The sequence below is a fragment of the Curcuma longa genome, chromosome 5 (assembly GCF_044706935.1).
Source record: "Curcuma longa cultivar G26 ecotype Majalengka, Jawa Barat chromosome 5, ITB_CL_G26_1.1, whole genome shotgun sequence".
Classification (NCBI taxonomy): domain Eukaryota; kingdom Viridiplantae; phylum Streptophyta; class Magnoliopsida; order Zingiberales; family Zingiberaceae; genus Curcuma; species Curcuma longa.
In genome coordinates this window covers 4,267,903-4,281,608 of record NC_133865.1, presented here as the reverse complement: position 1 = coordinate 4,281,608, position 13,706 = coordinate 4,267,903, and the positions used below count along the sequence as shown (strand labels likewise).

The window sequence follows — 13,706 nt, the reverse complement described above, 5'->3', positions numbered from 1 at the left end:
TATTTACTTTGCAGCCTTGGTTACTACATTCAATATTGAGATTGGTATTACTGGTGCCATACTAACTAAGTTGGATGGTGATTCTAGAGGTGGAGCAGCTTTGAGTGTTAAAGAGGTTTGCCTTTCAATATGTTCCAAGTGGTTATGTCATCTATTTCTTCATTCTTCGTCTTTTGCTTCTAGAAAACTACTTCAACTTGTTTCATCATAGAAAATTGAATAGATCACGTCTTTGAGAAAAGAAAATTTGAAGATAAAAATAAACGATAGCTTGGTCTAGATGGATAAATTCATATAAAAGTTTGTGCATATGCCACAATTCAGCCAATGCAATTTCATAACTGCTTATGAACCTGTTCATTTGTTTGTTTAACATTGACATCAAGAATTCTTATTTATTCTAACAAGTGAGAAAAACTTGTTTTTTTTTGTGCATTTTGCTTCTACAACTATACATCATTTGATTGTTTCTCTCTCCGTCTCTCTCTCCCTCCTCTGCCTCTCTTTCTTTCCCTCCCTCTTGTTTGCTTAATTGTATTCTCTCTTTTTTTTTTTTTTTTGTCAGTTTATACTAATTGTTTCTCTATGCATCCTTCACTATCGGACTAAACCTAAGTTCAAGCATGGTTCCCTTCCCTTTCCAATATTCTAAATAATTTAGTGTGTATGTAATGGGATTTTAACTATTTTTCCTTAGGTCAAATCTTAATGGAACATACCTTCACACATAGATTTTAGAGCACAGTTTCATTAGCAATAGATGATCTTTGCCCTAATGTACTATACAAAAGACTTTTGGTTATATCTGAACACATGTATATATAACAGGCTGATTCACGAGATGTTATAATTTTTCATATTCATTGTTATCCAGGGGAAACTTAGTTTTATACTCTGGAATTTGATCATTTCATTCATATGCCTAAAATACTTCAGTTACCTATACCACGTAGGTCACCATGTCTGAGTATTATATTAAAATTTGATCAAATCTCCTTGCTTTCTGTGGACTGCTGATAAAATTTTGTGATCTCATCTTTCGTAACAATTCATTCACACTTGTTGTGAACCCACTCTTGTTCTTATACAATTTTTTTTTCTTGTGCATCGCAGGTATCAGGAAAACCTATTAAGCTAGTAGGAAGAGGCGAGCGTATGGAAGATCTAGAGCCGTTCTACCCTGACCGCATGGCAGGTCGCATATTAGGGATGGGTGATGTTCTTTCATTTGTTGAGAAAGCACAAGAAGTTGTAAGCATCTCTCTGTCAAAGTTATTGTTTTGGGTGACTTGTTACTTTGATTTAAGAGGATCTATTATGCTAGTAGATGCGGCAAGAAGATGCTGAGGAGTTACAGAAAAAGATCATGAGTGCAAAATTTGACTTCAATGACTTTTTAAAGCAAACACGTGCTGTTGCACAAATGGGCTCAGTGAGCCGTGTGATTGGTATGATTCCAGGGATGGGCAAGGTATCCATTTTAGATGCCTGTTCTTTGTTTTTTTTTTTGTGTGTTTTCGCCGACCTACTCCTAAGGTTGAAACTTCAAAATAAAGCTAAAAGAGATCATTGAATACCAATGGCATCTCCCATGCTAGAAATTTTTAATCTTAAGCAACTTCCATCGTTAGGAATTAGAAAATTAGTTCTAATTTTTCACATTTTATGTTTTTAAAAGGTGACTCCAGCACAAATCCGTGAAGCAGAGAAAAACTTGAAGATCATGGAAGCGATGATTAATGTGATGACCCCAGGTAAATGTGAGGTTAATGGAAGTTCCATTCCTCTTTACACCGTCGTTATGCCCCTATTACATAGGATAATAGCATTTTTTTTTTCCGTTCCTTTGTATTTTCTGTCTACTCTCAAATTTACCATATGAATATAACATAACATTCTTGCTCAAACAAAACCATATAAATCTGATTTTCAATCGTCTTTGTTCTATTGATTGATATATTGCTATATCAATTGTAATGTGGATGTGCCAAGAATATAATTACTTAATTTTGGCATAGAAATATACATTTTAAGCATGAATTCCTAAAGGTCATATCCCTTTGGAAAGTATGTGTTTTCATTGATTTGACCTGCAGAGGAACGAGAACAGCCAGAGCTGTTAGCTGAGTCAGCTGCTAGGAGAAAGAGAATTGCTACAGAGTCTGGAAAGACAGAACAGCAGGTCCTTTGCTCGGCTTTACAATTTCATTCAAGCATAAAAACTATGTTGCAACCTATAGAGGTCTATGATGTTGCAGGTTAGTCAACTTGTTGCACAGTTATTCCAAATGCGTGTTCGCATGAAGAATCTATTGGGTGTGATGCAAGGAGGATCGATCCCAGCATTGAGCAACCTAGAGGAGTCTTTGAAAGCTGATCAAAAGGTATCAATTGTGGTCTGATTTAACTTCTTGATAATTGCTGTCTAATGTTTGTAGTAGTAGTTTGTTTGACACTAGTAGAAGAATAGTCATGCTCTCTTCTAGGACTTTGGTGCTATCATATAGGCAAGATTACCCGAATGATCTTGGCAGAAAATCAGGTTCAAACACAAGTGTCGAAGTCTTAATTTCCTTGATATGAAGAGTTGATCTAGAAAATGATGGATTGGAGGAACTCATTGGCATCTTTTTTCGTAATCTATGTTTTGTTAATCATATCTTAAAGTTCATGATTAACTTTGAGGAACTCATTGGCACACTTTATATGTATTTTGGCAGGCACCTCCTGGAACAGCACGAAGGAAAAGGAGATCCGAGCAACGAAGACAGTTTGCAGATTCAACGTCGGCAAGGCCTACTCCTCGTGGATTTGGAAGCAAGAATTGAGGCCATATTTGGAACATTTTGTTGCTGCATAATGATCTGTAAAATCTTTTGTTCTTAGAGAGTCAAATTTTAGAATGTCTTCCGGACTTGATTTTATTGCTATTATAATTCTTGTTGATTTGTGCAAAACTTTCAAGACTTATGAGGTTGATTTGCTGATTCCTGCCTCAATTGTTTCTTTAAGTTCAGTTTAAATAAGAGTTATGTGAGAAATAGGATCAGATAATCAAATGCTGTATTCAGAGGTGAGGTTTAAGAAAATTATGCCAAAGTTATGCTTCTGTAATTTTGTTGTTTCCCTGAAGTATAGGAAATATTTGAACTCAAGTGATAGGTTAATTTAATGGTTGAAAATCAAAAGAATGCCCTTTATCATTATTATCATAAAAAATTGTTTCATTTTAAAAGAATATTTTGTTTAAAATGTTTTCTATTCTTATCTTTATTAAGGTGGAAGTCAAAATAATTTTAAGATGTTGTAGTTTTAGTTAAAGTTATTCCAAGAGCTATAGTTTTAAGTGGAGTATGTAATAATATTTTAGGTAAAAAATTATAAATAAGATAGTATTTTAATATTTTTAAAGTGAAACACTTTTTAATAATAATAAAAGACACTTTTTTTAAAGTGTTATTCACACTCTAATTTAATTTCATAGCATGATTTAATTAATCTTTAATTTCGTCACTTTAGCAATTCCACGCAATCAATAAAAAAGTAAATCAAAAAATTAATAATTTTTTTTTTAAAAAAAAAATTACAATTTAATCATAAGAGAGAGTATTTGCTTCATTAAGATTTTAAATCTGTCTTATAATAGATTTAATTAATATAAATGTTGCACAATAAATAAAGTATATTACATGCATGAAATTTTATTAAAGAAACCCTAAGCCCGTTGCCTTTTCGCTCCTCAAGCGTCGGGCTCGAGAGCAATGGTAAGCCACGGTCGATCCTGTCGTCGTCGTCGCGGCGGCGGCGGCTTTTACTGGGATGTTTTTGGTGATCTGATTTGCTTAGGGATTCTTTCGTTCTCGTAACAGGCGCCGAAGAAGGATAAGGCTCCGCCCCCATCCTCGAAGCCGACCAAATCTGGGGGAGGCAAGCAGAAGAAGAAGGTATAAATGCTTTTGCGGTTTAACTTAGGGTCTTTGCTATGCTCGTCCTTCTCTGTTTTTGTGATGGTGCTTGGGGTTTGGATTGCAGAAGTGGAGCAAGGGAAAGCAGAAGGAGAAGGTGAACAACGCGGTTCTTTTTGACCAGGCGACCTATGATAAAATGTTATCTGAAGTTCCCAAGTACAAGCAGATCACCCCTTCGGTGCTGTCTGAGAGATTGCGGGTAAGAGATCCTTACCTTGCTGCTTCCTGCTGTTCCATATGGAATCTGGATGAATTATGTTATATTCTTGCTCAGAAGTAATTTGTTGTTTCTTGGATAATTTTTATGGCTGAAAGCTTATCCTTTTCTTTTTGATTGTGATGGTGCGTTGACATTGTCAGTAGTCCAATCTGTTATTTACAACGATTGCGTTTCAACTATAAAGACACGAGTTTCTTCTTCTAGATTGGTGTCTTTTGAGGTATGATTTTACCATTTTGAGCCGATGAAAGGAGAAAAAGATTCAACTAATTGAGTTGTGATTTTGTTTTCTCATGCATTAATTCGTTCCGGTGCCTCTCTTTTCTTTATATTTGAATCAATAACTTGGGTAGTATTGGCAGTAGCAATGGTAAAAGAGCTTGTAGGTAGGCATCATTCATTCCACATGGTTGATCATTTCATTTTGCATCTGTGTTGTGCAGGTGTGTATGAGGATGCTTGGTAAAAGAGCTTAACCCTCTTTTTTCCTCCTAGGATTGGAGGTCTTGTATTTTGCATATCCATGTAGTGAGTCCTTAGGTTTTTAGAATATTGTATGAAAAAAGCAGTGCTTCAAGTCATTGTTATCTGGGGACTTTTTCAAGAAAGGCCAGGATATATCCTTAGAAATAGCATGTGATTGGAAACAAATTATATCTTAATTTGTCAAATGTACGTAAATTTTATGGTTTTAAAGTTAAATAATATCTCTTTATGTTGTGTTTTGTTATGCTGTTTCTTTTTAACATGAAATTGATGTAAACTTAGTGTTTGAAAAATAGTTTCTTGATGCGAATAGGGTTGTCAATGAATAGAATGCTAATGAAAAAAAATTGATATTTAGCTTGATAAAAGTTTGTTCATATTCATTTGATGTGTAAAAATAAACTAAACAAATAAACTTGAAGTTCATTTCGTTAATGTTTATGAACAAACCTCATGAATAATTCATAAATAAAAGATTGTTGACTTGTCTGAAATCCTAATATGAATTTTATTTATTTATTTTATATTTAAATATATAAAAATATAACGGATGGGGAGCCTTGGTGCAACATTAATGTTGTTGCCATGTGACATTATGGTCACGGGTTCGAGTTGCGGAAATAATCTCATGCAATGTATTGCAATGTAGGATAAGACTGTGTACAAATTTAATGTGGTCCAACTCTTTTCTAAAACCTTGCATTGATGAGAGCTTCGTGCATCAGACTGTCCTTTATATAAAAATATAATACATTAACTTATAATTTTGATAATTTTATATTATTTATAATATATTAAAATAAAAAATAATAAATTTTATTTATTGAATTATTATTTTAATTAGATTTTAAGTACAATAATATCTTGGTTTGAGTTCAGTAATATGCTTGAGCTTGACAAGAATTTTAATAACAAGCTTGAATAGGCTCTTCAAGACAAATATACTTGGTTGAACATTGTCAAGCTCGACTTATAGACAATGCTAGATGTGAAGTTCGTTAAACATTATAAGGAGTTAATATATGATGTGGAAAATGGTAATATTTTTATACGAGAATTCCATTTTTGCTCAATAGTTTAGCTACTTTTCTTTATTTTATCCACCCCACATAGCTAGAATATTATATTTTCCTTCTAATGGTTTCCAAAATAGAAATAAATATCAGCTTGCTGAATTTACTGTTGTTTTCTCTCTCTCTTGCAAATAGTGATTTCTCCATTCCAAGTGCACGCGTGAGAATTAGATGTGGGTATATTTGACAAATCAAGTTTACATAGTTGGATTAATTGGGTAGTTTGAGATTAGATTCTGATTCCATAGGGATCTCTAGGAACCATTTTAAATATATCTATAGTTAATCAATGGACTTTTTTTAAATTCAAGTATGTCAAACAATAGATTGTAATAGGGATTAAAATAATTTGTGAAGAAGGTTGAGGAGTAGAAAGGCTTAGAAAGCATGTTGAAATTTAATAGATAAATAGATGGTGAAATCACAATTTTAGTCTCCCAAACTTCTGTTGGGCCTTGTCATGTGTGCTACACATGGATGAACAACGTTCTCTCTGTTAGCGTTGATGGAGGAAGAGCATTTTATTTTTGTTTAGCAAACTGTGGGTAAAATACAGTGTTATAAACTATAGGGTAAAATGAAAAAATAGGTAAACAATTAGGGGCAAAATGAAATTCTCTTTTTAGAAATTAATATATATTAGAAGTGGTTGTGATATCTAATGTTGCTTAGCTATGACTTTTGATCTGCTTTCGCCCTTATAAAGCAACTTTCCTAGTTTCCTTGATGAGCCACTTTCATTTATTTGCTTAACCTGAAGTTGAGGTTCTGGTGTAGTGATGATTTTTGTTAGCACAATTCATTTGGCGTGCTAATAAAAGCTGGAAAACAGGTCTAAATGTGTTTTGGTATTTTATAAGTGTTTGCTTAATTGGCAGTCACACGGATTTGTGATAATATTTGGCATTTCTCTGCCAGTTTCTTGGGTTTGTGATAGTCTGTGACATTTCTCTAGTTGTCATTGGTCTAAAAGAAGTCTGTACCTTCTATTCATTATCTCAAAGCTTTATTCCCTTATTTTTTGTCTGTCTGAAATTTTTTTCTTCTTTTGGTTGGTTTTTATTGTCTTCCTTTTTATGTATTTGGATTGAAAACTTAATGATGTGTTGAATGAGCAAGCACTTAAATTTCTCTTGATTGCTACTGCTTCTTAGCATTAGCACAATGAACGGCGAGTTGCTATCTACTCTCCTATCTTGGTGCCTGATAGCTTATATTCTCTCTCGTATATCTCATTCTTGAATTGTTTTAGAAGTCTAATGCTGGTATTCTATTATCCAAAAAACTAAGTTGGTTTTCTTTGAATAATTATTTATCTATTTCTCTGTCAGAAGGTTATACAATCCACATCCTTGCCACTTTGCCAAGGAGTGCACATAATCATATTCATCTATCGAGTGCAAAATATAAATTCCTTTGCATTTGCACAAGAGGCTAATTGAAAACATTCAGAATTAGCATTGTGTAAAGTCCTAGTAATTTCTTCAAGACATTAATAAGCTGCAAGCAGTATATTGCCTTCCCTTTAGCAAATAGAAGAATTTTGTATAATTATTTGAACTGAGACAGTTTTTATCAATCTTCAGATTAATGGATCACTTGCAAGGAGGGCGATAAAAGATCTGATGGCACGTGGTGCTATCAGGATGGTATCTGCTCACGCAAGCCAACAAATCTACACCAGAGCCACCAACACTTGAGAATCGTCTTCTCAAGTTCACCAGGAATTACCACTTAGACTCACTTATCAAATGTTTAATTCAATATATCGAATTATAACTTTTTAGATTATGTTGCTTTGCTAAAATCTTGCTCATGCTATCCAAGTAAAAAAATGCAGTGCCTGTAATTGTTTGCTAATTACGCAACTGAATTTGTAAATTTCAATTCCTGAAGTACAAGTCGAATTAGTGTTTGCCCTTGAGTCATATCCTTGATTTCTTTGCTTTGGCGGTGCTAGCATTTTCTCCTTGTCGTTCTTCTATTTTATCCTTTGCTTTGCTTTGGCGGTGCCCTTGAGTAATTGTTTGCTAGCATTTTCTTTTTAGTCTAGTCTCATCATTATGCCAATGCATTTTTTTTTCTCTCAAACTAATCGTTCCATGTGTGTGATATTGAAAATAATATTTTTCTTTAATTATTTTTGTATAGATCATGCTTTGTTGACGAATGAGAAGATATATGATCATGGTATTATCATAAAAGACAGCATTTCTTACTTATCCAACTTATATATCACCTTGTGAAGATACTTGTTTAACCTCTGCAACTTGATCTAATTACATTCTAAAATACCTTCTAACATTTTATGAACATCAAAGTACATTCTAAAATGCCTGTCAGAACTAAAATACCTTAATCTAAAATGCCTTTATCCTAAATTAAAACATCTATTTTATCCTTTCAAGTTATCTCAACGGAATTACTCACTTATTAATGGAAATATATATATATATATATATATATACAGTTTTGCTAATATGGGCGGCTTGTTTGAGCGGCAGGTGCGCGTCTGCTGACGTGGTGCGAGGGACGTGGTGGTCTTCGACTTTCGGCGCTGTCTTCGCGTGCGTGGCAGCGAGAAACCGCGGCGTACCAAAATGAAATCGCGATCACCCTAAATCTTTCCGCCCAAAGCCTAGAAATCCCGCCTCTCCTCTTCGCGTGATTTAGGTTTTCCTTCTCCTCGACTCCGCACCTCCGACCTCCGACCCTCTTATTCCTCGACCGCCGTCGAAGACCCGCGCCGACCCTCTTCCCTTGCCGAAGCGAAGCGTCCGTGTTTGAGCGCCGACCCTCTTCGCCGCGGTTCAAAGCGTTCGTGAGCGCCGATCCTCTCGATCCCCGCCTGCCGACGTTAGGGTTTTCTCTCCCACTCGCCCCTGTTGGTCCCGACCCTCACGCTGCTCGCCGAAGGTCCAGACCCTCACGCTGCTCGCCGTCAACCTCCACGCCGCCGTAGCGCCGTCAACCTCTACGCCGCCGCGTCGTTCTCGTTCTCTTCCCGGTACCTGCCGGCTCTGTGCTCGCCGTCAACCTCCACGCCGCCACAGCGCCGTCAACCTCCACGACGTGTCGTTCTCGTTCTCTTCCCGGTACCTTGCCCTAAGCCTGTTTGTTTGTTTGCCGGTAAGCCTTCTCTGCTTTGCCTGTAAGGGTTTGATTAAATAAAATAGGTACTATGCAGCCAGACTTGATCACACTATGAGCTCCAGAATGGATTATCTGATGTAAGCCATTTAGTCAAACAGGTTAGACATAAAGTCGAATTATAACAGCTCCATTTATGAAACTTGAACAGGTCTAGTTTATTTTTTGATCACTCGATCCATCTAACACTAACACTCTGCCTTGTGTCCAAACACACAAATTTGAAGATTGGGCTGTGCCATGTAAATAGGTTGTATCATCTTTGCCACCCCTAACTCTAACCGAATGAGATGAGAGTGATGATGTGATGATGAAAAACAATTGTGGAGATGAGGGAAAGACAGCATAGAGGAGGGTAGGGTTATAAAGGAGCCAACTTGAGCTTGTTTTATTCAAGTTTGCTTGTCAAAAAATAGATAAACTCAATTTGTTGTTTGATTTACTGAGATCAATTTTTTTTTCAAGCTTGTTATTATAATTCCTTGCTTATGTCCTAGCTTTAAGTGAGCTCAAGCTTTTACTAAGCTCAACTAGGAAAAAAATGTACTTATAAGTTCAGCTTTCAACTTGTTATAACTAACTGATACTAAAGTATTAATTCAAACACCATGCTAAGACAAATTTCGTTTTTGTGTTTTTAATAGAATTAACATTATTAATAGCTTCACTATTGTTGAATATTGGTGTGATTATTTTGCTTTATAAATTTCCTCTTATAGGTTGTTTGCTTCTGGTTTAGACTCAAAACTTATACACGTAAAAAAATGGTAAGTCATTTCAATTTAATTTTGACTTAATATCTTGGTTATATAATAATTTGAATGTATTTTTTGATTTAGGAAAAAACATATGTTGTTTTTGTTGGACATCAACCGGGAGTATATGACACTTGGCTAGAAGCATCTAGGCAGGTTAATGGCTTTAAGGGCGCTATACACCAATCTTTTAAGAGTAGAGAGGAGGCAGAAAAAGCGTTTCAACAAAATGTCAATAAAAATTCTACCTCCACTTTTGTTTCATCGACTCAGAACCAAGTTTCTAATACAACTTCAGCTTCAGTATCAAGTTCGTCTTCAAAGAGAAAACTGTCGCGACCAGAAAAATTATCTAAGATGAAAGAAGCTTTGGAAGCTTTGGAAGAAATAAAACAACAAATAGAGGCTCTCCAATTTAGTGATGATGAAGATTAGAGCAAATAGTTTGTGTATGCAGAATAGAGCAAATAGTATGTTTTTTTCTGGATTAGCGTGTCAGATATTGTATCCTGATTGTGGTAATGTTTGTGGATTATGGACTGGTTTCATGTTTTGTTTCAAGTTCTTGGTCTTCCTAATGTTCTTCTAAAGTAGAATATTGATTTAAAGCTTGAATATTGTGTTGTCTTTCAGTTATCTTATTGCCATTCAGTAGTCAAGTATTCATGGTAGCCTGAATATGATACATTATTAGCTCATTGGTTTGTTTGACTTGTTAGATTAGACATCACATTACTTATCGAGTACCCTTCAAGGAGTATGAAGAAAGAATAAAACGAAGATAAAATTGCTAAGTGCCTGGAACTGGAGTTCACCTATATAACATAGAGCGCCATTGTATGGTAAATGCCTTAATATCTTCTATCCAAGTAGTCTAGTCACAAACTAACATCACTGTTTTCTAAACTGTATTGGACCAGCAGGTCAAACTGGTTAACACGGGAATCAGAAGCAGAACTATTCCTGTTCAATTTTTTTATCGATCTGGTTGGACTGGATTTTGGCTAGTTCAATAAGAGAAATTACAAACTAACAGGGCCATCAGTTCACTCACCGGTTCAGTTTCAGAAGCATTGACTAACATGTCTGCTCATATAGCAAGACCGGGAAGTGGGAGAACCACCAGTCACCTGCTCAGTTCAGTTTCAAAAGCCTTTGCCAATTAAAATGAAATACAACACACAAGCAACCACTAGTAAAGGCTATATCATCAGCTAACAAAATTCATCAAACTTATTTTTTGATCAGTAGTTTCAAAAACATTCCCCACTAGTAAAGGCTATATCATCAAATAATTGATGCAGTAAAATTTTTAGAAGTAGTTGCTCAAGTACAATTCTATAAAAAAAATTAATTAACTCCTTCATATGCCAAAAAAAAATCATCAGAGCATATCGAATGCTTGATGAAATTTACTGAAGTTATGAAAGTAGTCATTCATATATACTGAAGTTATGAAAGTAGTCATTCATATATATACAAGCAACCACATAGTTAGCAAGCTATCGGGCAATCATCAGAGCATATCGAATTATACATCATAGTCAGAATGCTGTACAAAGATTAGCTTCCATGTTAGATGAGCACTGCTGCTGGATGGGATGGATTGGGCTGCAAAGCCTGCTTCGCTTCGTCTCAGATATCGAAACTCGTCCTGATTGTGTTAGCAGGAACACAATCAAAAAGCATCTTGCATATATTATATCAACAAACGCAGTGATATTCAAGTATTCCAGTGAGAAATAGCCCAGTCATTCAAAAAAGAAGTAACAAATCAGGGTTTTAAAATTTGTTTCATGAAGGATATAAAGGGAATGAGAGAAGTATCAACAAACGAATAAAGAAGGAGCAGTGGCACAGGATCAGGAAAAAGTTGAAAATCGACTTGACATTCTGATACTATAAAACTCTTCTACCTCTTAAAAAATGCATGTGAGCTTTCAGTTGATCTCTGACTGCTTGACATTCCAGCACAAAATACATGGCTAAAATAGGCATGTCTTGAATTTTGCTGTGGATACAATTGAATTGTTCCTCCAAAAAAGAAGTCCCCTCATGACATCGTTTGAGTATATACTGTTCAGGTAAATGAAAGACTTGGGTGATGCGACCCAACTTTCTTCTCCTATAGATGCTTGTTGCACATAATAACTATGTCTCCACATTTCTTTTTTGTATACAATTTCCAATTTGTCATACATCAATGATGTGAACCAATCATACATATTTTTTGTAATTCATACATCAATGTCATTATTCTGTAAGTTAGCACATTTGACAACATCTTCCCATGACTTCTCAAATTCATCAGGCGTTGTAGAATTTGCAATGACATTCTTTAGGCTTTGATAGTAATCACGAAAAATCAAAGGAGGTAATTTATCTGAAAATTTATTCAAAATGTGCCACAAGCAATATCGATGCACCGTATTAGGGAAAACTTGTGCAATAGCTTTTGTCATAGCAAGATCTTGGTCGGTAATGATCACATTTGGTGCTCCTTTAGGCATGACTTCTATGAACTTGTTAAACAACCAAATAAAGGAATCACTTTTTTCATCACTTATAAAACCGCAACCAAAAAGAATTGTCTGATGATGATGATTAACTCCTACAAATGGTGCAAAAATCAACCCATATTTATTGGTGTTATATGTCGTATCAAATACAACTACATCACCAAATACAATGTTAGCCGTCCTTGATACATGATCAGCCCAAAAACATCTACTGAATCTGTTATTTGAATCAGTCTCATAATCAAAGAAAAACATTGAATTTTTTTCCTTCTCAGCTGCAAAAAACTCAATCAATGTTTCAGCATCAATACCCTTTAGTTCATCTCTTTGTTGTTGGTCAAAGTTTCTAAGATCTTTTTCTGTACAACCTACCCGCTCGGGCCCCCCACACTCTATCTCAAAAATTCGCATTTGTTGACAAGTTGGCACATTGGCCTCAGAAAATTGTTGAGTCAATGCTTTCTTTGCTGATGAAATATGACGATGTGAGCGAAGCAAATGTACTTTTGAAGGAGTCGAGAGTGTATGATTATGACTCTCCATGATGTTACTGATAACCCAATTAGGTCCAGTTTGTTCTTTTACTAATGAAATATGTGACTTACAACCAGTTCTAGTATCACTGCGGGCTCTTTCCGTAGATTGTTGATCCCTCATTTTATCTGTTTGACCTTGTTTAAAACAAACAAATTTCTTCCATACAACTTCATTTGTAATCTTATTTTTTTTGCTATTGCTCATCCTTGCACTAAAACCAGCTTCTCGTGCATATTGATTATAAAACATAAATGCTTCATCTAGAGATGAGAATTCCATACCAACTTTGGGCTTCCGATCATCTGCAACTTGGGGAATATAAATCTGATCATGACCGTAATTTCCTTCCATTGCCGAGGATTAGGGGGACTCTGAGCAGGTTGATATATGCCTGTTTATGTTGTAAAACACAGATTAGTATAGGACAAAAACAAAAAAATCACATATAGTTTACTGGTATTACTAATGAAACTATTCCTAAATTCAGATAGAATCCATAAGATGCCAACATACTAATGAAACAAATAATACCACACTGTTTATACAAACTGAACCAATAGGCTATAATTCGTACATTCCCAATTCCTTGAACCAATATTTGCAGAAGGTATTGAATATGTCAGGAATAAAAAAGCTATAACTTGTGGGATGACTATCATGTTAATTGACAATCAGAAACACACTGTTTATAAAAACTGAACCAAGGGTTAATACTTTACTGATGGATGCAGTAAGCAATGAATTGAACAACACACATGTACAATTTGATGTGCAATTTGATGTAGTTCACAGAATGCTTCTCTTCACTTACTTCATGTATAGATCTATTTACATGTACAGAATCATTGACTTGCAAAAGAATACTTAAAACTCTGAAAACTAAAGCTGTGTTATAAACAAAACATGCAATTTGGTTCAATTATCATGTGATATTGATTTCTAATCATTTAAACATGAACTTCCATATAATCATAAATATTTCATCTTTTATAACCTAA

At 35.0% G+C, this 13,706-nt stretch overlaps 2 protein-coding genes across 2 annotated transcripts in view; both read left to right on the top strand.

Annotated features, from left to right (window-relative positions):
• LOC141829731 (signal recognition particle subunit SRP54, chloroplastic-like) overlaps window positions 1–2,984 on the top strand; it is a 4,513-nt gene extending 1,529 nt beyond the window's left edge. Inside the window, exons 2-8 of the mRNA XM_074717254.1 lie at window positions 15–115; window positions 1,114–1,251; window positions 1,328–1,471; window positions 1,679–1,754; window positions 2,097–2,182; window positions 2,259–2,384; window positions 2,721–2,984. Of these exons, the coding sequence (XP_074573355.1) occupies window positions 15–115; window positions 1,114–1,251; window positions 1,328–1,471; window positions 1,679–1,754; window positions 2,097–2,182; window positions 2,259–2,384; window positions 2,721–2,828 (779 nt within the window). The 3' untranslated portion in view covers window positions 2,829–2,984. The remainder of the gene's footprint in view (window positions 1–14; window positions 116–1,113; window positions 1,252–1,327; window positions 1,472–1,678; window positions 1,755–2,096; window positions 2,183–2,258; window positions 2,385–2,720) is intronic.
• A 715-nt stretch (window positions 2,985–3,699) lies between these two features.
• LOC141829573 (small ribosomal subunit protein eS25-like) lies at window positions 3,700–7,675 on the top strand. Its single transcript, XM_074717083.1, has 4 exons — window positions 3,700–3,764; window positions 3,870–3,944; window positions 4,033–4,167; window positions 7,334–7,675. Exons 1-4 carry the CDS (start codon window positions 3,762–3,764, stop codon window positions 7,445–7,447), a joined length of 327 nt encoding a protein of 108 aa, XP_074573184.1. The 5' UTR covers window positions 3,700–3,761; the 3' UTR covers window positions 7,448–7,675.
• The last annotated feature ends 6,031 nt before the right edge of the window (window positions 7,676–13,706 follow it).